Source organism: Geotrypetes seraphini, chromosome 13 (assembly GCF_902459505.1).
Source record: "Geotrypetes seraphini chromosome 13, aGeoSer1.1, whole genome shotgun sequence".
NCBI lineage: Eukaryota > Metazoa > Chordata > Amphibia > Gymnophiona > Dermophiidae > Geotrypetes > Geotrypetes seraphini.
The window spans coordinates 82,327,858-82,350,862 of NC_047096.1; the positions used below are offsets into that span (position 1 = coordinate 82,327,858).

At 41.5% G+C, this 23,005-nt stretch overlaps 1 protein-coding gene across 2 annotated transcripts in view; it reads right to left on the reverse strand.

The window, feature by feature from the left end:
- The window catches only part of CCDC47 (coiled-coil domain containing 47), an 87,770-nt gene that overhangs the window by 11,313 nt on the left and 53,452 nt on the right, over positions 1-23,005 (reverse strand). For both annotated transcript variants that reach the window (XM_033918158.1, XM_033918157.1), the window contains exon 11: positions 8,068-8,177. In XM_033918158.1, coding sequence (XP_033774049.1) covers positions 8,068-8,177 — 110 coding nt within the window. The remainder of the gene's footprint in view (positions 1-8,067; positions 8,178-23,005) is intronic.

The following is a 23,005-nucleotide window of genomic DNA, read 5'->3' on the forward strand; positions in this document are numbered from 1 at the left end:
GGAGGACCGGAGGAGAAGCTGCATGCAGGAGGAAGAGAGAAAGAAATCTGAACTGGTGGAAAGGAGGAAGAAATTTTGGACCACTGGGAGGAGGGAGGGAAGGAGAGAGATGTCAGACCATGGAAATGGGGAGGGAACGAGAGAGAGATAGGAAGGGAAGGTAAGACATGGAAAAGTAGATTTTGAGAAGAAAGCAGAAAAATGGAAAAAAACCTGAATGTTAAGTTAATGCCAAAGATGAATGCAATTTTGATCCAAACAGACCGGGGATTTTAAATTACAGTCCACATGAGGGGGCAATACTTTCAAAATAGAACAAAACACAAAAGACCACCCTCTCATCAATACTGGGTAAGTTTCTCAAATAATATCATCATATAACATTTAAAGGCTTTTAAATATTTAAATGTGCTCATAAGCTCTTCAGCAAGGTGCCACAGCAGCAGTACAATGTCGCTGGAAAGGTGCTTGAATTTTAATCATAACACATTGCATGGAGCAAGGATTCTTGCTTGTACTGGAGTGGCAAATGTCATGGCTCTACAAAAGTTGTTTAACAGTAGCCCACTTATCTGAAAAGGTCAGCTCATGGCTCCAACACAGTCTGTGTTTCACTAAGCTACATCAGGAAGCCGGAAGGATAAGCTTTTTATATTGATTTTATTTGCAGTGTGCAGTGCCTGAGTCCTTTGGTCTACACACTTGATGCTGAAAAAAGGCGCCTTGCTGAAGAGCTTATGAGCACATTTAAATATTTAAATGCCTTTTTAAGCGTGGCTTAGCGTTCACACAAAATGGTCGTGTGATCGCAGCGCTCCTCTTACCTGGGCAACCGTTGAATAAATAAAGATTTCCTTTTAAACTGTTTTCGGCTGAAAACATCGGAGAGGACAGCGGGAGCATGGCGAGCACCCGACAGAGTAAGAGTGAAACCGGAGGGGCTGTGAAAAGGCAGAAGCAGGATCAAATTACCCCGAATAAGGTTCCGCTTCCTGCTGATGTATCAGAGGAGTTAAGCAAAGCTGAAGTTATGGGGGAACTGAGGCAAATCAAACAAATGCTGACAGAGACTGTGAGTAATATGGCAGAACTGAAGGAAGAAATCCTGAATATACACAGACAAATGGAAGTAGCTAATAAAAGAACAACAGAGTTAGAAGTTAAAATGGAGAGCTTAGAATGTGAAGGAAAAAGATGCAAAAATGACAGTTTGGAAATAATTCAATTGAAAAGTCAGCTGGAAGATTACAAAAACCATGGAAGAAGAAAGAATATTAAACTTTTTGGAATACAGGAAAATTTGGAAGGGAAAAATGCAATACAGTTTTTAGAAAATTTAATTCCTAGATTATTGCAGTTGCGCCCTTTGGAAATAGAACGGGCGCAAAGGATTCCAATAAAGAGTCTGGAAAATCAAGGGAGACCAAGACCATTAATATTCAAGATGTTAAGATACCAGCAAGCAATAGAAATTTTAAATGCTGCCAAAAAAGATAAAAACTTAAACTATAAAGGATCCAAAATATGGTTTTTACCAGACTTTGCTAAAAATACAGCAAATATTAGGAAGAAATTCCTTGATCTGAGATCTCAATTAAAGGAAAAAGGATATAAGTATGGGTTATATTACCCAGCAAAAATGAGGGTATCTTGTGGGGATAAATCTTTGTATTTTGTGGATCCGGAAAAACTAAAGACCTTTCTTTCAAAATCAGAACCTATGTCATTTTAGCACAATGGGTGTTGAAATGAAGGGATAAATACTAAGACTGGATTGGTGGATATTGAACAAAAAAATTAAATATAAAGAACTATGGGACTTTTGTTTGTTGGAAAAAGAAGAATATGCAACAAAGAACAGGAAATAAAAATGAACAAGTAAAAAAGAAAATAAAAGAATGTAAAGAAGAAAGAAGAAAGAAGGATAGACTGGAAAGACATTAAAGTGAAGTTATTAGACTGAACTTTTAGGAGACTGAAAGATGGATGGTTGGAGTAAAGAATGAACAAGAAGGATTAAAGGACTGGACAAATTAACACAAAAGGAAAAGTGAAGACTGAATAGGAAAATAAATAGATGTGAAGAAGAAGAAAGCAGGACTGATAGACTAAAAGGATATTATAAAAAAAAAAAAAAAAATGAATGACAATTGGCAGTCAAAAGTCTTTAAGAGTGGATGGATGGAGATAAGAAATAAATATGAAAGTTCAGTTTATTTAATAAGTCAGAAAAGGAGAAAGTAAAGAATGAAAGGACAATAAGGAAAAGATTGCAGAATGGACTAATGATAGAAAGGACAAGTTATATGATATTTAAATGCAAGGAAAGGAAAGGAAAATGAATAATATAAAAGAAAGATACATAAGAATTTATTGGTAGCTGAAGGAATGAAAAGATTGATGTTTTGATAACATAGTTTTAAAAAGATTGGATTTAATTTGGAGAAGAGGAAATATAAAAAGGGGGGGAAAAATTATTTTGAAAATGAAATACAAATGTTTAAATACAAATAGAGGATAAAAACTTATAAAATTGAAGTTGTTTTTTTTTTAACAGAAACATATGAAGAGATGGATATTTGTTGTTGGATATTTAAAGGAGGATAGGAGAAGATGGATTAGATAATATAAGATATAGGAAAATGATACTTTTTATTAAATATATGACTATGATAGAATTTTCTTGAATGAAATAAAATGTTGGGGGAATGAATTAGAGATTGGTGAAATGATAAAAATGCATTAATGGAATGTTAGGAAATAAATATGGTTATGTGACTAAAGGTTAAATAATAGATAGAGAAATTAATTACTTTAAAATGGAAAAAAGAAAAAAGGTTTTATGATTAGAAGAGAGATATAATTAGATATATTGTGGAGAGGTAGTGAGTTTGTCTCAATAAAGGATAAAGGGGTTATTAATAAATATTGGTTGCCTGGGGGGGGAGGGGAGAAGTTGGGATTACTGTCCAATGTGTGTCCTTAAGCAGTCATTATATTGGGGAGGGAGGGGTGGGAAGAAGGTGGGTATTAAAGATATTACTAGGATGATTAAGGAAAAGATTAATAAGGGATTGGGTAATTTGGAGGTAAGAATGTGTGCCATGGGGAGAAGTTTTTTAGATCTTAGTTATGGAAGAAGGGAAGAGGAAGATTATGATAAGGAGTATAAAATATATTATGTCTTTTAAGATATTTTCTATTAATGTCAATGGCCTGAATCATGTAATCAAAAGGAAAAAGATATTATCATTTTTAAAGAAGCAAAACGCGGATGTTTATTGTCTGCAGGAGACCCATCTTAAGATAAAGGAATCACAGAAACTAACGGGTGGGTGGGTGAAAGAATGTTTTTTTTCTCCAGCAGAGGGTAAAAAAGCAGGAGTAGCAGTTTTTATAAATAAAAAGTGTATGGCCAATTTTAAGATAGTAAATTCGGACCCACATGGAAGATGGCTACATGTTGATATAAGTATGGGAAATAATGCCCTGACGTTGTTCAATATATATGCCCCTAATTCGAATCAATCAGAATTCTTTAAAAAATTGCAGAGTATGTTGTTACCACTGGCTGCTTCTAATTTAGTGGTGGCTGGAGATTTTAATGCTGTAATGGATCCATTAATGGATAAAAAACCAGGTAAAAGTATAAAATATTTAGGTTTAGATAATTTGGTTCAATCATGTGATTTGAAGGATATATGGCATATTCTTCATTTTAATGATCAGGAATTTTCATTTTGTTCACAGGTTCATAAATCATTTTCAAGAATAGATTATATTTTTATTTCATCACATAAGGTGCAGCAAGTGATTAAGGCTTCCATTGATCCCATTATCATTTCGGATCATGCGGGAGTATGGATAGATTTACAATTAGATCAATTAGAAAATAGAAGACCTCTTTGGAGATTTGATAATGCATTGCTTGTGGATGAAAAATTTTTGGAAAATTTTAAAACACAAATTAGTGATTTCTTTCAAATTAATTTAGTGGAAGATACATCTATTGAAAATGTATGGGACGCTTTTAAAGCGACTATGAGAGGTCATATTATATCATATTCGGCTTTTGTTAGGAAACAGATTAAAAAACAGTATATAGAGTTAGAAAAAGAAATTAAAATACTAGAAACTAAATTGGTAAGCAAATGGGAACATGATGTATTACAAGCTCTTTTGAAAGCAAAAGGTAAATATAACGAATTAGCTTCAAAAATGATAAGAAGAGACTTGTTTTCCAAACAGACAATGTATTATGGAAATTCTAATAAGGCGGGAAGATTATTGGCAAATTATCTTAAAGCAAAAAAAAGAAGAACTAACATTAATGGGATAAAAGATGATAATGGTATAATAACCAATCAAACGGATATAATTTTAAAGCAATTTCTAAAATTTTATAAGGACCTGTATTCTTCCGAGCCTTATTTGGAGAGGCAAAAAGATGGTAAAAATTTTTTAGATTTAATTATTGGACCTAAGGTTCCTGATCATATAAAACGGAGTTTAGATGAACCTATATCATTAAAAGAATTAGAAACAGCATTGAGATCTCTTAGAGTTGGATCCGCTCCAGGTGGTGATGGTTATACAGTAGAATTTTATAAAACATTTCAAAATGTCCTTTCCCCATATTTACTAAATTTATATCAGACACAACTTATAAAAGGTGATATTAAAGGTACTATGGCTGAATCAATAGTAATTGTTTTGCCTAAGCCAAATAAAGATCCTACTTTGGTTTCAAACTACAGGCCTATATCTTTAATAAATGTGGATAATAAACTTTTGGCGAAAATTTTGGCTTTGAGATTAGCCAAAGCTCTCCCACATATTATAGACACGCATCAGACGGGTTTCGTTGCTAAAAGACATTCCTCTAATAACTTTAGATTATTGTTTCATATGTTAAATTTATAAAAAAAAATGGATGAACCGGCTTTTACAATTTCCTTGGATGCAGAAAAAGCGTTTGATAGGGTAGAATGGAATTTTATGTATCAGGCTTTAGAATGGTTTGGTATAGGTTCTGGATTTATACAAATGGTAAAAACATTGTATAGCTTCCCGATTGAAAGATTAAATATTAATCATATGATATCTGATGGTTTTCAATTGCAGAGGGGAGTTAGACAAGGTTGTCCTTTATCTCCTTTGTTATTTGATGTTGTATTAGAACCCTTATTGTTAACAATACAGCAAGCAAGGGGGATACAGGGTATTCCATATTCTGATATGGAATATAAAATTTCGGCTTATGTGGATGATATTTTACTTTATTTGAGGAATCCAGAGTCTACCTTATCTTGTCTATTGGAATTAATTGATATGTTTGGCAAATTTTCAGGTTATAAAATTAATTGGAGTAAGTCTGAACTTATACCTTTAAATGTTCATTGTGTAAAAGGATTATTTGACGCTTTTCCGTTCATATGGAAAGAAGGAGGATTTAAATATTTTGTCATTCAAGTTAAAAATACAATTGAAGATACAGTAAAAGAAAATGAAAAATTTGTATTGAAAAGAGTTACAGAGTTATGTGAGCAATGGAATCCGTTACATCTTTCTTGGTGGGGGAGAGTTCAAACTATTAAAATGATGATCTTGCCTGTAGTTTGCTACCAAATGAATATGATACCTATTTATTTTCAGGGGTCCTTTTATAAAAAGCTTAATAGCATTTTAACGAAATTTCTTTGGCTTGGTAAAACGCATAGAATAGCTTTGGTATCTTTGCAAAAATCAATTAAGGAGGGAAGGGTAAATTTTCCAAATTTTTATAGGTACCATCAAGCCTATATTTTACGTCAGGGTATGTATTGGATCCTCCCAGAACTGATAGATAATGCACCGGATTGGTTATATTTGAAATGGCGCCTTATGTTTCCCCTAAATTTAGTTCATCTTCCAAGTATCAACATGCCTAGAAGATACAGAGAAAATAAGATATTAATGGATACTTGGAAAACGTTGAGGTTTATTAATAAATTAACACCTGTCCCAATAAACAAGTCAACTAATCAGTCTTTATGGATAAACTCCAAGATTAAAATTGGCGGAGCTCAAATCCTTTGGAAGGAATGGATTATTGCAGGCATTAGATCTCTGAATGATGTTATTTTGGAAGGTAAACTGCTGGAATTTTCACAATTGCAACATAGATTTGGTCTTAGTAAAAAACAAAGTTTTAAATGGTTGCAATTGAAGCAGGCCATTCAGGTTGGGTTCCCTGAATGGAAAACATTGAATAATCAATATAGTTTAGAGTTCTTATGCTTCCAAGCAGACTTCCTAGGGCATCAAGCCGCATTGTGGTATAAATTAATATCTGGATATTTGAATAAAAAACCAAAAAATGGTCTAAGAGACATTTGGAGCATTGAGATTAAGCATCAAATTACTGCATCTCAATGGCCACTAATTTGGTCTTGGAGAATGAGATATACAGTGTCAGCATCTATGAGACAAACTTGGTTCTTTTTATTACATAGAGCTTTTTGGACCCCTACACATTTGCAAAAATTAGATAGTTCTAAGTCCAATAAATGCTGGCACTGTAATCTGGAACCTGGAACGTTGGATCATTTACTATAGCATTGTCCCTACATTACAAGTTTTTGGAATGCAATTTGGCCACAAATTAATAAATTGATGGAAAATCATGTAGCAATATCATATGATACAGTGTTATTTGGAATGATGATGAGAAAAAAAAGTCAAATTTCACCAGAAAATAACAAGCTTTTACTAGTCATGACAGGGGTTGCCATTCAGCATATAACCAATAACTGGAAGAATCATAGTAACCTTAATTATACATTTTGGTGGAATACAATTTGTCATATATTCAAAATGGAAAGAGTAATAGCAATACAAAGAGGGACATATCCTAAATTTATAAAAATATGGGGGCCATTGACAAAGTATTGTACTGAATGAATAATAGGATTTATCTTCTTCTTTTCTTCTTTTTCTTGTCTTCTTTATGGCAAACATGGAGAAGGGGGTAGTGAAAATAATTTTACATAACATGTTATAATATGGTATACAATATGTATAAGGTGATTGGAAAGTACTTGAAGGGTGGGGGTTGGGAGAGGGGATAAAAAAAAATTTGTTCAGAATATTATGTAATAGATATAAAAGTGATATTGTGTATTCATTAGTTGTAACTCAATATTTTGTACACTTCATGTAAAATATGAAAATGAATAAAGAATTATAAAAAAAAAAAAAAATAAATGCCTTTAAATGTTATATGAAGATATTATTTGAGAAATTTGCCCAGTATTGATGAGAGGGTTTTTTTTGTGTTTTGTTCTATTTTTAAAGATGAATGCAAGGCAGAAGGTGAAGAAGGAGAGAAAAACAGTCAGTGGATATGAAGGCCCTGGAAACATAGTTAAAACCACAGAAAAATAAAGTCACCAGACAACAAAGGTAGGGAAAATGGTTTATTTTCAATATAGTGATTGAAATGTCAGTTTTGTGAATTTATATCTGCTATGTATATGAAACATGAATGGAAAAAATTACATTACAATTAGTAAAGGGGGTGTGAACTGGGGCGAAGCTGGGGTGGGCCTAGGGCAGAGCTTGGGAGGTCTTTGGTTGGGGTACTCAGTTGATATTTGTTAGGGGGTACTTAGCTTGAAGAAGTTGAGAAACACTGCTGTAGGCAATCAGCCAGCGTGCCTCTCCTCTCCGGCCCTCTTCCCTGCTGGCATCCCCTAATGGTGTCTAAGGGCCTGTCTGGAGGGCCTCTGTGCATGCACGAACGGATGATGTCATGCACGCACATCATCACGGCGACATCCGCGCACTTCGGTGACTCGAGCTGTGGCTACTACCTTTAGTGTTCCCCCTGCTCAAGAAAGTTTGAGAGACATTGCTGTAGAGTCATCACAAAATCACAAAGCCTCAAATGATGGAGGGAGGGTTTAACCCCCCCAAACACTTGGGCAGGGTTCCAGAGGACGTTTGAAATACAAGCTTTTGCCACTAAACTACACCATAATATACAGTAAACCTCCAAATGCTGGGGATCAAGAGCTGGTCTCTCACCTCTCTGTTCAGACGGAATTTCTTTGCCTTGTCAATGGAGTAAATGATCATATTCATCAGAGGAAGCAAAGCTTCCATGTCCTTTGGAGATGTGTTACCTGTTCCAGGAACTGCAAGGACAAAATCATTTCTCTCTTCAATATTTGTCAGGTTTTTAATCTTAACTTTTTAATCTAAATTGTGACCAGTCTACAAAGAATCCTATATACCAGTGTATCATAACTGTGTGCCGCGGCACACTGGGGAAGAGGAGAGGAGCCGGCTGACTGCCTCTCGCCGTGAGAGACATGTCCTATAGGCAATCAGCTGGTGCCAGCGCCTCTCCTTCACTCCAGCCCTCTTCCCTGTTGACTCCCCCCCTCCGTCTGAAGGCCTTTCACGCATGCATGTGACGTCTTCACAGCAGCGTCACACACTTTTGGGTGCCTCAAGCCATAGCCACTACGGTTAGTGTGCCGAGGCTTGAGAAAGATTGCAAAACGCTGCCATATATTGTAGTTTCTATATTCCCTCTAGGCGGAGCGAATGAGCAATCACTCATACGTTTTACATGGTTGTTACATGGTTGCTCACAAAAATACTGACCTTCAAACAAAATGAAACTATAAATATGAAACTAAACTAAATTAATTACCATATGTTTGATGGTTTATTATATTATATACAGAAATACAGTACTCCCCCAAAATTCACAGGGGTTCTATTCCAGGAACCCCCACAAATTTCAAAAAAACGCATTTGCCTGTCAGAAGGCATGGGAGGCAGGAGATGTCAGCTGGAGAGGCAGGAGAGGGCAACTGGAGCGCTGGCGGGTGAAGAAAATCATTCGTGGTCTGCTCCTACCGCCTCTTCCTGTAGTAAAGTCAGGCTACACCAATCAGGAGCTGCTTTGACATGCAGCTCCTGATTGGTGTAACCTGAATTTACTACAGGAAGAGGCAATCAGAGCAGACTGCGAATGGGAGTCCACAATTGGCGAATTCACGGGGAACACTGTACTGGGATCACAAATTATTGGTTTTTAGAACTTGTTGCTCACATGAAAAAAAACCCAATTTGCATGCATCCGGCTAATCCTTACAGCAGGGGTGTCAAACTCAATCGCATAAGGGGCTGAAATCTAAAACATAGGCTAAGTCGCAGGCCAATTTTTTTAAGATACTTAGGGGCCCTTTTATTAAGTTACGCTAACCGATTTAGTGCACACTAAATGCGCACCTTAATAAAAGGACCCCTTAGTCCGAGTAGAAATATAGGGTTACAACCTCTCCAACCCCACGCCGGCTCTGTGATGTAAACTAGAGAATGACACGGGGAAAAAATCTGTCCCCGTCACCGGCCCACCATCCTCTGCACCGCCGTTCCCTTCACCGCCCCGTCACCGTCACCGCCATCCCTTTCACCGCCCCGTCACCGCCACTGCCATCCCATTCACCGCCCCGTCACCGTCCCCGCTGCATCCATATAAGCCTTAGTACTGTAATATTTAACTTATTCCTTTCTTATAAATCAAAGTTCCTGCTGCTGAACTAGAGAAAGAGATGTTCAGCTGGCAGGGCTTTGTTTATAAATTTTTATCAACACAACTAATATACTATTTTATCCTAAAGCAAAAAATAAATAAATAAATATAATTTTTTTTTCTACCTTTGTTGTCTGGTTTCTGCTTTCCACATCTTCTCATTCAATTCCTTCCATCCACTGTGTGTCTTCTCTCTGTGTCTTCCATTTGCTGTTACTGTGCCTCTCCCTTAACCCCCCCCCCAATTGGTCTAGCACCCATCTTCTTCCCTCCGCTCCCGCATAGTCTGGCATTTGTCTTCTTCCCACTCTGTCTTCCACATTTCCCTTGGGGGTCTGTTCCTCTCCACCCTCCTTCAATGTCTGTTCTATTCCTTTCCACCACCACCCTTCCCTCCCTCCTTTACCATCTGTTCCTTTCTACTACCCTTCAGCTCCTCTCGCGTGGCCTATCTACCTTCCTTCCTCTTATTTTCATGGCACGTTACAATGTAATTTGTGCAAGCCACTGGAGCCTGCAAGCTCGGTCCCTGTCCCATCCCCACAAACCATCTCGCTTCTGTGCTCCTATTTTCTCCATTTCTAATATCTCCCCTATGTATCTGTCATTGCCCCCCCCCTGTGTCCATATACCATCCCCATGGCATGTCCCCTTTATGTCTCTGTCCCTATGCCCCATGCACATAATTTCCCCTCTTTCTGTTACCTTCCTGTGTCCAGATTTCCCCTATCTTCCTCTTCCATACCAGTGTGTCTCTTCTTTTCAACCCCATCTAGCTTTTTTCCCTCTTTCTTCCCCCCCCCCCTGCTTCTAGCATCTGGCTCACCTGCCAGTCCTTTCCTTTCTTTCCTGCTGTGGGTTTTTCTTTCCGACTTCATCCCCTTGGCCCAGAATCCTTTTCCCTTTCACTCCCTCCTTCCAATTTGAGCCGGGAACACTAGCGATCGCACGGTCCCCGCAGCCACTACCTGCCTGCCCAATCGATCCTAGTGTTTAGCCAGCTCTCTCCCTTCTCCTCACCTTAGTTTATAGGTTTTCTTTTTCGGCGACCTGCACACTTTCCCAAAGAGCCGCGCACGCGCGGCTGCTCAGTGTTCAATCTTCTGCTCTGCTGCAACTTCCTGTTTCCGGTTGCGTCAGAGCAGAAGTTCGAAACTGAGCAGCAGCGGGTGCGCGGCTCTCTGATAGCGTGCGGGTCGCCGAAAAAGAAAATCTACAAACTAAGGTGAGGAGAAGGGAGAGAGCTGGCTAAACACTAGAATCGATTGGGCAGGCGGGTGTGAGCTGCGGGGACCGCGCGATCCTTCATGCCTCACTGCGGGGACAAGACCATTCACCGCCCCGCGGGCGATGAATGGCCTTGTCCCCGTCGCCGCAGCGACTGCTAGTTTTCTTCCCCGTTTTCGGCGGGTGACCCGCGGCTAAAATGCGGTGGCCGCAGGTAAACCGCCACCGTGTCATTCTCTAATATCAGCCTCTCACCTCCCAGCATATACAGCTCCTTCTGATTGTTAATCCCAAAATGCATTACTCTGCATTTCTTTGCATTTAATTTTAGTTGCCAGATATTAGACAATTCCTCTAACTTTTGTAGATCCTTTTTTATGTTTTCCACTCCCTCCTTGGTGTCTACTCTGTTACAAATCTTGGTATCATCAGCAAAAAGGCAAACCTTCTAACCCTTCAGCAATGTCACTCACAAACATATTGAACAGGATTGGCCCCAGCACCGAATCCTGAGGGACTCCACTACTCACCTTTCCTTCCTCTGAGCGACTTCCCTTAACCACCACCCTTTGGCACCTGTCCGTCAACCAGTTTCTAATCCAGTTCTCCCCTTTGGATCCTAACTTTAGCCCTTCAAGTTTGTTCATAAAAACATAAGAATTGCCGCTGCTGGGTCAGACCAGTGGTCCATCGTGCCCAGCAGTCCGCTCATGCGGTGGCCCTTAGGTCAAAGACCAGTGCCCTAACTGAGACTAGCTTTACCTGCGTACGTTCTGGTTCAGCAGGAACTTGTCTAACTTTATCTTGAATCCCTGGAGGGTGTTCTCCCATATAACATCCTCCGGAAGAGCGTTCCAGTTTTCCACCACTCTCAGGGTGAAGAAGAACTTCCTTACATTTGTACGGAATCTATCTCCTTTTAACTTTAGAGAGAGCCCTCTCGTTCTCTCTACCTTGGAGAGGGTGAACAACCTGTCTCTATCTACTAAGTTTATTCCCTTCATTATCTTGAATGTTTCGATCATTTCCCCTCTCAGCTTCCTCTTTTCAAGGGAGAAGAGGCCCAGTTTCTCTAATCTCTCACTGTACAGCAACTCCTCCAGCCCCTCTTCTCTGGACCCTATTGAGTAGTACCATGTCCTTCTTCATGTACAGCGACCAGTGCTGGACGCAGTATTCTAGGTTGGGGCGTACCATGGCCTGGTACAGCATCATGATAACCTTCTCTGATCTGCTCGTGATCCCCTTCTTAATCATTCCTAACATTATGTTCGCCCTTTTCGCAGCCGCTGTGCATTGCGTGGACGCCTTCATCAACTTGTCGACCAGTACTCCCAGGTCTCTTTCCTGGGGGGTCTCTCCGAGTATCACACCAGACATCCTGTATTTGTGTAAAAGATTTTTGTTACCGACATGCATCACCTTACACTTATCCATGTTAAACCTTATTTGCCATGTCGCGGCCCATTTCTCAAGCATGTTTATGTAACGTTGCAGGTCTTCGCAATCCTTCTGTGTCTTCACCACTCTGAATAACTTCATATCGCCCGCAAATTTAATCACTTCGCTCGTCATACCAATTTCCAGGTCGTTTATAAATATGTTGAAGAGCACGGGTCCAAGCACCAAACCCTATGAGGAACTGTGTCAAAGGGCTTTGCTGAAATCTAAGTAAATTACATCTAGCATATGTTCTCGATCCAGCTCTCTGGTCACCCAATCACAAAATTCAATCAGGTTTGTTCGACAAGATTTACCTTTAGTAAAGCCATGTTGCCTCAGATCCTATAACCCATATGATTCTAGAAGTTCACTATCCTTTCTTTAAGCAACACTTCCATTATTTTTCCAACAACCGAAGTGAGGCTTACCGGTCTGTAGTTTCCCGCTTCATCCCTGTGACCACTTTTGTGAATAGGGACCACATCCGCTCTTCTCTAGTCCCCAGGAACCACTCCCGTCTCCAAAGATTTGTTGAAGATCTTTAATAGGACCCACCAGAACCTCTCTGAGCTCCCTCAGTATCCTGGGATGGATCCCTTCTGGTCCCATCACTTTGTCCACCTTCAGTTTATCAAGTTGTTCATAAACACTTTCCTACATGAACGGCGCAGAATCCATTTTCTTGTGTTACTTTGCCAATCTTGGTCCTTCTGTAGGATTTTCTTCCGTGAACACAGAAGTATTTGTTTAGCACATTTGCTTTTTCCTCATCACTCTCCACATATCAGTTCATAGTATGTTTTAGTTTCACAATTCCATTTTTCATCTTCCTACTTTCACTAATATAACTGAAAAAAATTTTATCTCCCTTTTCTACATTTTTAGCCATTTGCTCTTCCGCCTGTGATTTCGCCAGACTTATCTCTCTCTTGGGTTCTTTCAGTTTTACCCGCTAGTCCTTTCTGTACTCCTCCTTCTTGGGTTTTTTTTATATTTCAGGAACGCCAACTCTTCTGCCTTTATCTTCTCCGTCACTAGTTTGGAGAACCATATCAGTTTCCTTTTTCTCTTGTTTTTATTAATTTTCTTCACATAAAGATCTGTAACCATTTTTATGTTCAAATCTTTTTTTTATTGAGAATGCCAAGCAATAGACAGCAAGGAGCAGAACAAAATCAAAAGAACAGCATCTAATAAGACAACGGATTGAAATAGACAATAAACGGAAGCAACAATCCCCACCCGCCCCTCAGCTCCCCAACCCCACCCGTCCAGTAAAAAAACCCCAAACTCCACCCCCCCGATAAACACACAAAAAGGGACCAAGAGGTCACTAAGATCCCAAAGGCCCGTACTCTTGTGGCCCATGGAACTATTATAAGAAGTCCCACCCTCAAAAGAAAAAAGAGAGAAGAGAAGAGGAAAAAAAAAAGGAAGGGAAGCCTGCAGCGACCAATCCCGGTAGCTAGCATGGTGCAGGGCAGCAAAGCTAAGCAAGACAGTTCAATATGAGACTACGTCCACTAGGAGAGAGGGAAGCCAAATAGACTCCCCAGACCAGCAAAAAACGACGTCTGCGGCCAACCGCCTCTCGAGCCTCCAAAATGGCCAAAGTATGCACCAAAAATCTCCAGGTCCAAAAAGAGGGAGGCTCCAAAGCAGTCCAGCTTTGCAAAATGCATTTGCGAGCAAGAAGACACACCTTACGACACCAGAGGAGTCCCCCCTTAGGCAGGCCCCGGAAGGCCCTCGGTAGGTCTAAAACCAGTTGCGCTACGGTACCCGCAATGGGACTCTGAAATAAGCCCCGTAAGTACTGGACTATAGACTGCCAATATACTTGGACCATCCAACAATCCCAGAAAGAATGAACAAAGGTATTGGGGTTTCGGCCACATTTCAAACAGAGAGGTGAATCAATACCCCCAATTTTGTGCAATTGCACCTGAGTGTAATAGGCCCTATATATCACTCGCACATAACACTCTCGAAACAGCTCTCCCGTAATCAAGCGAGAAACCCTCCCCGCAAGACCCGTAAAATATCCCAATGACTAAGATCCATATGAAGGTCTCGACCCCAATTCCCTTGAATGCGTAACACATTTTTGTGCTCAGTGAACTCCAAGAAGGCCCTATGTAATGCCGACACCAAGTGAAGTGGAGTGCCACCTTTGCAAAAAAAACCCTAAGGCGCTCCTCCATGGGCTGTGCAATCCGATCCGGAGGGAGTGAAAGAACATAATGTTTAGCCTGGCAATAGGCGAAACTCCCACCTCCCAACTCCCACCTAAGCGATCCCCAAGAGCGGTCAGGGGTTGCAGACCTCCTTCCTCAGTCAACAGGTGTTCCAGCCGACTAATTCCGCGAGCAGCCCAATTAAGAAAAGCAGGGTTATCACGACCTGGAGGAAAGGCCAGGTTCCCACAAAGGGGCAATTGGTTCGTCACCCTGGGGTCCCCTCCTATTTTACCTATCAAACTCCCCCACACAGCCCGCATAGATTTCAAAAGGATGCAGGTACGAAACTCAGCGGGAATCTCTCAAGCAGGCAAGTGCAAGAGACTCACCAGTGAGTGAGGTGTGTAAAAAGCCCGTTCCAAATGCAAAGGAGTAAACTGGTGTTCAGCATGTAACCAATCTTTCAAATGCCGTAATAAACAGGCTTCATTGTAAAGGCCGAGATCGGGGAGACCAAGGCCCCCCCCCCCCGAGTCCAGCCACCCACCAAATAGGAAAAACGAACGCGCGGTTTACGATTGTTCCAACAAAAACTCAAAAATAGGCAGTTCGATCTCGCAAGGTCTTTTCGCAACAGCCGAAGGGGCAAAGCTTGCAGCACATAGAACCAGCGCGGAAAAATCACCATACAGATAAGGGCTATGCGGCCCATCAAAGTCAAAGGGAGGTCCCTCCAGGCCTCAAGTTGGACCCTGGTATCAGCTAAGAGCTTAGTAACATTAAGAGAATAAAGTGATGTCGTAGAGGTCGCAAGATACACCCCAAGATATTGAAAATGGCCCTTAGCCCACCACAAAGGGAAGGAGGCACCCCATTGAGCCTGCAATGCCAACGAAGAGGGCAGAGCCTCAGATTTGGCTAATTTAAGCGAAAGCCAGTGTAATCACCGATCTGTAGCCATTTTTATTGCTCCTTTCAGCTTAGAACACTGATTTTCCACTTCTCTTATGTCCTCCAATCCTAACAGCTCTTTCTTCAGGTACTCTCCCATTTTATTAAAGTCTGTCTAAGTTTTTTGCATCCGCTCTTCACTTTAGCTGTTATATCAAACCAAACCGTTTGATGATCACTATATCCCAGGTGGGCACCCACAAGAACATTAGAGATACTCTCCCCATTTGTGATGACCAAATCCAATATCGCTTTTTCCCTTGTGGTTTCCGTCACCTTTTGTCTGAGCAAAGCCTCTTGAAATTCATCCACAATCTCCCTACTTCTTTCTGATTCCGCAGAGAGAACTTTCCAGTCTGCATCCGGCAGGTTGAAATCTCCCAACAGCAGCACCTTCTCTTTCTTTCCAAACTTTTAGATAGCCACAATCAAATCTTTATCAATTTGCTGCGATTGAGTCAGAGGTATGTAGACTACACCCACATAGATAGAATTTCCATCTTCTCTTTTCAGAGCGATTCATATCGCTTCTTCCTTTCCCCAGGTCCCTTGCATTTCAGTCTCTTGGATATCGATCTTCACATAGAGAGCTACCCCTCCACCTTTTTGACCATCTCTGTCCTTTAAAAAAAAAAAAAAAAAAAAATCCTGGTATGTTTGCATCCCATCCATGGGATTCACTGAACCATGTATCTGTGATAGCAACAATATCCAGGTCTGCCTCTAACGTCAGGGCTTGTAGATCATGAACTTTGTTGCTTAGACTGCAAGCGTTTGTGGTCATTGCTTTATGGCTCTCTTTCAGCGGTAATCTCCTTTTTCTTATAGTTGTTTGTTTTGCTTTGCTTCCCATTACAATGCTAAGAAGTGAATTACTAATATTGTTTATGTTGCAGTCTTTACTACCATCTTATCTTTTGCTGGGGGTGGCCTCCATAATTGTCCCTCATACATATGCCACCCCCACCTTTTAGCTTAAATGCCTAGAAACATATTGTCTAGATTTCTCCGCAAGGATTCTTTTTGCTGTTGTAGTAGTATGTAGCCTATCAGTACAATATAGTTTCTTGTCCTTCCATGTATTTCCCCGTCCTCCTATGTACCTAAAGGCTTTTTGGTGACACCAGGCTTTCAGCCACCTATTGAAGTCCTCTGTGTTTTTAACCTTTCCTCTCCCTTTCCATATGTAGGCAGTACTTCTGAGAAAGCTAGTCTTTACAAAAGGGTTTAAGCTCTCCTCCAGCTCCCGAAAGGCTTTCTGAGCTGCAAGTGGGGAGTTGTTGGCCAGGTCATTTGTTCCCAAATGGATATCAACATCAGCTTTAGAATTCTTAGTTTCTTCCTTAATTATAGACAGTATTTGTTGGGTACTCCTAGTAGCCGAGGATCCTGGGAGACACTTAACTATTTTAGGCTCCTTGTCTTGTGTTTCAATGTTAATGCCTCTGATGATGGAATTCCCTAAAAGCAATAATTTATTGGATTGAGCTTTCTTACTCTTCCTTTGTGAGTGCTTTTCTTCATGAGTTACTTTCCAGTTCAATTTCTGTTCTTCCTTGAGCACTGCAATTATCTAATGGAGCAAAATAATTCTACAGGTGCATCTATGTACATGTGACATGTTGCAGTCTGCCTGACCCTACTGTGATCCATTTATTCCTTGATTTCATTACTCTCTGAGGCAGTGGTGGCAAATTGGTATGGTTCTATGGAATGATGGAAATTGCTTTGATGGCATCCAATTCCTGTTTAAGATTACTGAGTTCCTCCTTAATACTAGAAAGATGAAGACAGATGGGGCAAGCCCTAAGTGTCCAGATGGTGCGCCTTGGAACTAAAGTGCCACAATGATTGCACCGAATAAAGGTCATCTTGATTGGATGGTATAGTAAGTGACTGATTCACCATTCACCTCACATGACACTTACCCCACCGCTGCCCCCTTCCTCCTTCACCAGTCCCTCCCTCCCCCACTCTCTACCTCCACTACCTAGCTCGGTCAAACCTGCAATTTCTGTAATATTGATGTAAACCTGCCCTCTTTGCAGACAGTTAAGAATCGCTGTAACCTCACGGCTGACTGCGGCAAATCACTGTAATTTATCGTAATTCAGCCTGCAATTTTCTGTCAAAAATTCTTCTAATTATGCTGTAAATCTGCTTCTAATTTTGTAAACCTACTTCTAATTTTGTTGTAAATCTGCTATTCAATGCTGTAAATCTGCTTCTAATTTTGTAAACCTACCTCTAATTTTGTTGTAAATCTGCTATTCAATGCAGATCATTTGCTAATTGATGTAAACCGCCTAGAACTCACTGGGTATGGCGGTATATAAGAATAAAGAATAATAATAATAATAATAATAATGATATCTAGATAATCCAGGAGTGGGTAGCACAATTTATCCCTAATTCAGAAGAGAACCAAGAAAATGAGAATTAGGTATTTAAGTAGTGTAAGCACAGGGGTGGGAGGGCCTAGACAACCAGAGATCTGTGAGCTGTGTTAGCAATGAATCCTATCTTCAATGTAATTTTCGATTAAAACACCTTTCTATATTCTGTAATAGAGCCTGCCTACAGTCAAGATGTGTGGGGAGGAAGCTAGCAAATGTATTTATAACAAATTCCTGCCCAATAAACCAGCTGCAAGACTTAATCTACTACCTATCCAAGCTTTGGCAATGTAAAATAAACCTTACAGAGCTTATCTAGAACCCAAGTTAGGAAAGTTTAGAAAAATTAGCAACTCAAGAAAGCCCTTCCAAACTGAATCTAGTCTATCTCCTCTTGTATCAGGGTTATTAACCAAAAAGGAAGAAGCAGCAGCTTTTTTTAAGAAAGAAAGAGGTCTAGGTTTGAAAACAGAGAAGTACACCACAATCCAGATATATAAAGTCAGCTCAGTTTAAGTAATTAAGATACCAGAGACTAGATACCAGACAGATTACAATGATAACAAAATCAAAAGAGCACTTATCATACTTGTGGTTTAGGTCTTACAATGTCAGCACATTCACCAAGAGGAAGGAGCAAAGAGATGGCATGAGTCCAAATACAGCCAGAGGCATCAGCTGCTCCACCCACAGCCACAACACTTGATCGAATAAATGCTCCAGCCCTCAAAAGGAAGGAGAAAAGGCAGCAATTTCCAAGTAACTCTCACTCTGCCTCAGCTTTTTCAAGGACTTTAAGCTAATCGACCGATACTCGGTCATACTGTAAGTAATGGTCAAATTCAGGAAGTTAAAAGTGCTAGTATTAGGAATTGTAAACCATCCAAAACAAACATTAAAAGTAAAAGAAGTAAACTGAATAAAAGAAAGCAAAAACAAAGGCAAAAACAAAAAAATTCAAGAGGGCACACTAGATCACAACCTACTCAGACACCATCTTGTTAAAAATGTTAATCTAAGGATCATTTTAATAGCATTGTAACTCTTTTGATATCATTAATTGCATCTTTTGATATCATTAATTGCAAAGATTCAAAATTTACAGCTGCAGAACAAATATGCAGTGTTGTTACAGTTTGATCTGCCTGCCATATTTTGATTCGTATGCTGGCTGACAGGACTGACTCATGTGGTCTTGGATTGGTTTAGCAAATTTCTTTCACAACATTCTTATGAGGTATGTTTAGAGGGTGAGGTCTCATCTACATGGACACCCAAATGTGGGGTACCACAGGATTCCCCTTTGTCACCTATTCTATTTAACATCTATATGACCTCATTAAAAATTTTTGCCTTTTATCTGTAGAGACTATATTTACCTATGGTGGGCGAATTCCATCCAAATGAAACTGAATGCCTCAAAAACCAAATTGCTTTGGATTAGGCCTAGACTAGAAATTCTTCCTGTTAATGTTGTACTGAAGTCAAGTATCTCATTACAACTTGACTTTACCTCTAGAGTCTTGGGTATTATTCTGGATTCTTCTCTTACTTTTAGTGACCAAATAAATTCTTTGGCAAAGAAATGTTTTTTCAGCTTGCGTATGCTGAGAAAAGTTAGGTCACTATTCTATCAGGAACACTATTCACTATTGGTAAGGTCCACTGTGCTTGCTCAATTGGACTATTGTAACTCTGTTTATTTGGGTATTAAACAGGGTAGTTTAGATTGACTTCAGTTGATACAGAATACAGTGGCTAAAGTACGATCATGTATCCCCATTGTTGAGAAAGCTTCATTGGCTTCCAGTTCGTCATAGGATACAGTTCAAGTGTGCATGTGTTGTTATTAAATTACTTTATGGAATATTTGATTCTTCAATCCCTCTTTGGATTGCTATTAGATCCTGCCACTCAAGGATTACAACAATCTATAAATTATCTTTTCCATCTTCTAAAGGACTTTAATGTGCCGGGAAATTATGGCATTTAAATTGGTGGAAATTTGGAATAGACTCATCTACATCAATTTCGAAAAAATTTTAAAATTTGGTTGTTTACACAATAGTTATCCAAGATTATTAGCTGATGAACAGTAATTAAGTATATCTTACTTTTAACCCTTTAACATCTATCTAATTTTAACCAATAGTATCCTTTTTATATAGCCTACTAGTATGTTATCTATGTTTTAATGAATTGTAAACTGAATTGAGCTCCTTAGGGAAATGATCAGGTATATAAATTGAAGAATAGATTAGTACATTTTTGCTTTTTGTTCTGTTCTTTAGTCATTTGGTCCTTTGTTTACTCCCTTCCCCTCATTTACTTGGAGAGTGTATATCTGATAGCTATATTTTTTAAAATTTGTATTACATCAAATATGTTGAACTTTATTTCTTCCTCAGGGGTGTAAAAGTATCCTGAAGAACAGAACAACAATAAGGAGAAATTAGGTTCTTACCTGCTAATTTACTTTCTTTTAGCTTCTCCAGACCAGTAGAGGTTAACTTTACGAATGGGTATATATCTAATCATGACCAGCAGGTGGAGACTGAAAACAAAACTTTGGGACAGTATATACTATCCTCCCTTCTCTATTTCCCTCAGTCTGCCGAATAGCCAAGCAGAACCAAGAACTGGAAAACAGGAAGAAAACAATACTCCGAACAGGAGCAACAAATAACATACCCAAATGCTGTTGGAAAATGCAGAGGAGAAATACCCGAAGGAAAATGTCCCCACAGCTCGCCAGCTAAGCCAGCCGAGCCACAGCCGCTGTTCTTTAATTCTCCCCGGCCCTAGAAAAATACTAGAACCCGCAGCAAAAAACAAAAACTGCCCGCGAAAACAGCCCCAACAACAACAACAACAACAGACAGGGTGGGGACCTCTACTGGTCTGGAGAAGCTAAAAGAAAGTAAATTAGCAGGTAAGAACCTAATTTCTCCTTCTTTAGCACTCTCCAGACCAGTAGAGGTTAACTTTACGAATGGGACGTACCAAAGCAGTCCCTCTCACGGGCGGGACCCCCGAAGGGCCGATACCAGAACACGCTCACCGAACACCGCGTCCCGACGCGCCTGAACATCTACCCGATAATGTCTAACAAAAGAATACAAGGAGGACCAAACCGCAGCCTTACAAATATCCACCGGAGGCACGAGCGACGACTCAGCCCAAGAAGCCGCCTGACCCCGAGTGGAATGAGCCTTGAGAAACTCCGGAACAGGCTGCTGTTTCAGAAGATAAGCGGAAGCAATCGTCTCCTTGATCCAGCGCGCAATAGTAGCCTTAGAAGCGCCAGCTCCCCGACGAGGACCAGCCAGGAGGACAAAGAGATGATCGGACTTCCGGAATTCCTGGGTCCGCTGCACATCAGAGCGAAGGACCCGACCGACATCCAACTTGCGCAGCTGCCGTTGCTCAGAAGAGCCCTCCCGACCACCCAAGACCGGGAGAACCACCGATTGATTGACATGAAAAGGAGAAACAACCTTCGGCAGAAAGGAAGGAACAGGCCGCAAGACGACCCGCTCCCTAGACAACTCCAAGAAGGGAGCCCTACAAGAGAAAGCCTGCAGCTCAGAAATACTCCTAGCAGAAGTAATGGCCACCAAAAAGACCGCCTTCAAAGTAAGGTCCTTCAAAGAACAGTCGTCCAAGGGCTCGAAAGGCGGGCGCACCAAAACAGAGAGAACCAGATTAAGATCCCAAGAGGGAACCGAGGGCCGTAGGGGAGGCCTAAGCAACTTGGCCGCCCGCAGAAACCGAATCACATCAGGAAGAGCCGATAAACGCTGACCTGACACCAACCCTCGAAAGGTCGACAGGGCCGCAAGATGAACCCGGAGAGAAGACCAAGCCAGGCCTCTATCCAGGCCATCCTGCAAGAACTCTAGAATGTTAGGCAGAGAAGCGCGAAAAGAGGTCACTCCCCGCGCCCGACACCATTCCTCAAAGAGACGCCAAACCCGCACATAAGCCCGAGAGGTAGAAAGCCTCCGGGACCCCAACAGTGTAGCGATCACCTTGTCTGAATATCCCTTCTTGCTAAGGCGACCCCTTTCAAGAGCCACGCCGTAAGACAGAAGAGAGACGGGTCGAACAAGGGAATGGGACCCTGCATCAGAAGGTCGTCCGAGAGAGGCAGAGGAAGAGGAACCGCCACCAGGTGTCTCACCAGATCCGCATACCACGGACGTCGAGGCCAATCCGGAGCCACCAGCACCACCAAACCCGGATGGTGAACAATGCGAAGAAGCACTCTGCCCACCAGCGGCTAAGGAGGGAACACATACAACAGCCCCTCCGTTGGCCACGGCTGGACCAGAGCATCCAGACCCTCGGCCAGCCCTTCCCTGCGACGACTGAAGAAGCGGGGCACTTTGGCGTTGCCACTCGTGGCCATCAGGTCCATCAGGGGCTGCCCCCAATCTTGCACTATCAACCGAAACGCTCCGGCGCCGAGAAACCACTCTCCTGGATCCAGGAAGTGACGACTGAGGAAGTCTGCCTGAACATTTTCTACCCCGGCTATATGAGAAGCCGAGAGGTCCAGAAGATGGGACTCCGCCCAAACCATGAGCCGAGCCGCCTCCTGCGCCACAGGAGTGCTCTTGGTGCCCCCCTGACGATTGACATAAGCCACCGCCGTGGCATTGTCCGACAGGACTCTGACCGACTTGCCCAGCAAAAGGGAGTGGAAAGCTAACAGCGCCAGCCTGACCGCTCTGGTCTCCAACTCGTTGATCGACCAGGAGGCCTCCTCCGCGGACCAGGTGCCCCGAGCTGAGTGGCCCATAAACTGAGCCCCCCAACCGAGGAGACTCGCATCCGTAAGGAGCACCGTCCACTGCGGGAGATCCAGACCCACCCCCTGAACCAGGTGAGGGGTCCGGAGCCACCAGCGCAGACTGCAGCGCGCCAAGCCTCGCAGGGGAACCGGAACATCCAAATCTTGCCTCCGGGGAGACCACCTCCGGAGCAGAGCATACTGAAGAGGACGCATGTGGGCCCGCGCCCACCTCACCACGTCCAGGGACGCCGCCATTGACCCCAGGACTTGGAGGAAATCTCGCGCCCGAGGACCCCGGGACGCCAAAAGCAGGCGAATCTGAGATTGCAATTTGCTCACCCGGGCCTCTGGAAGGAAGACCTTCCCCAAGGAGATGTCGAACATAACCCCAAGGCACTCCAGACGCTGAGCCGGGACCAAC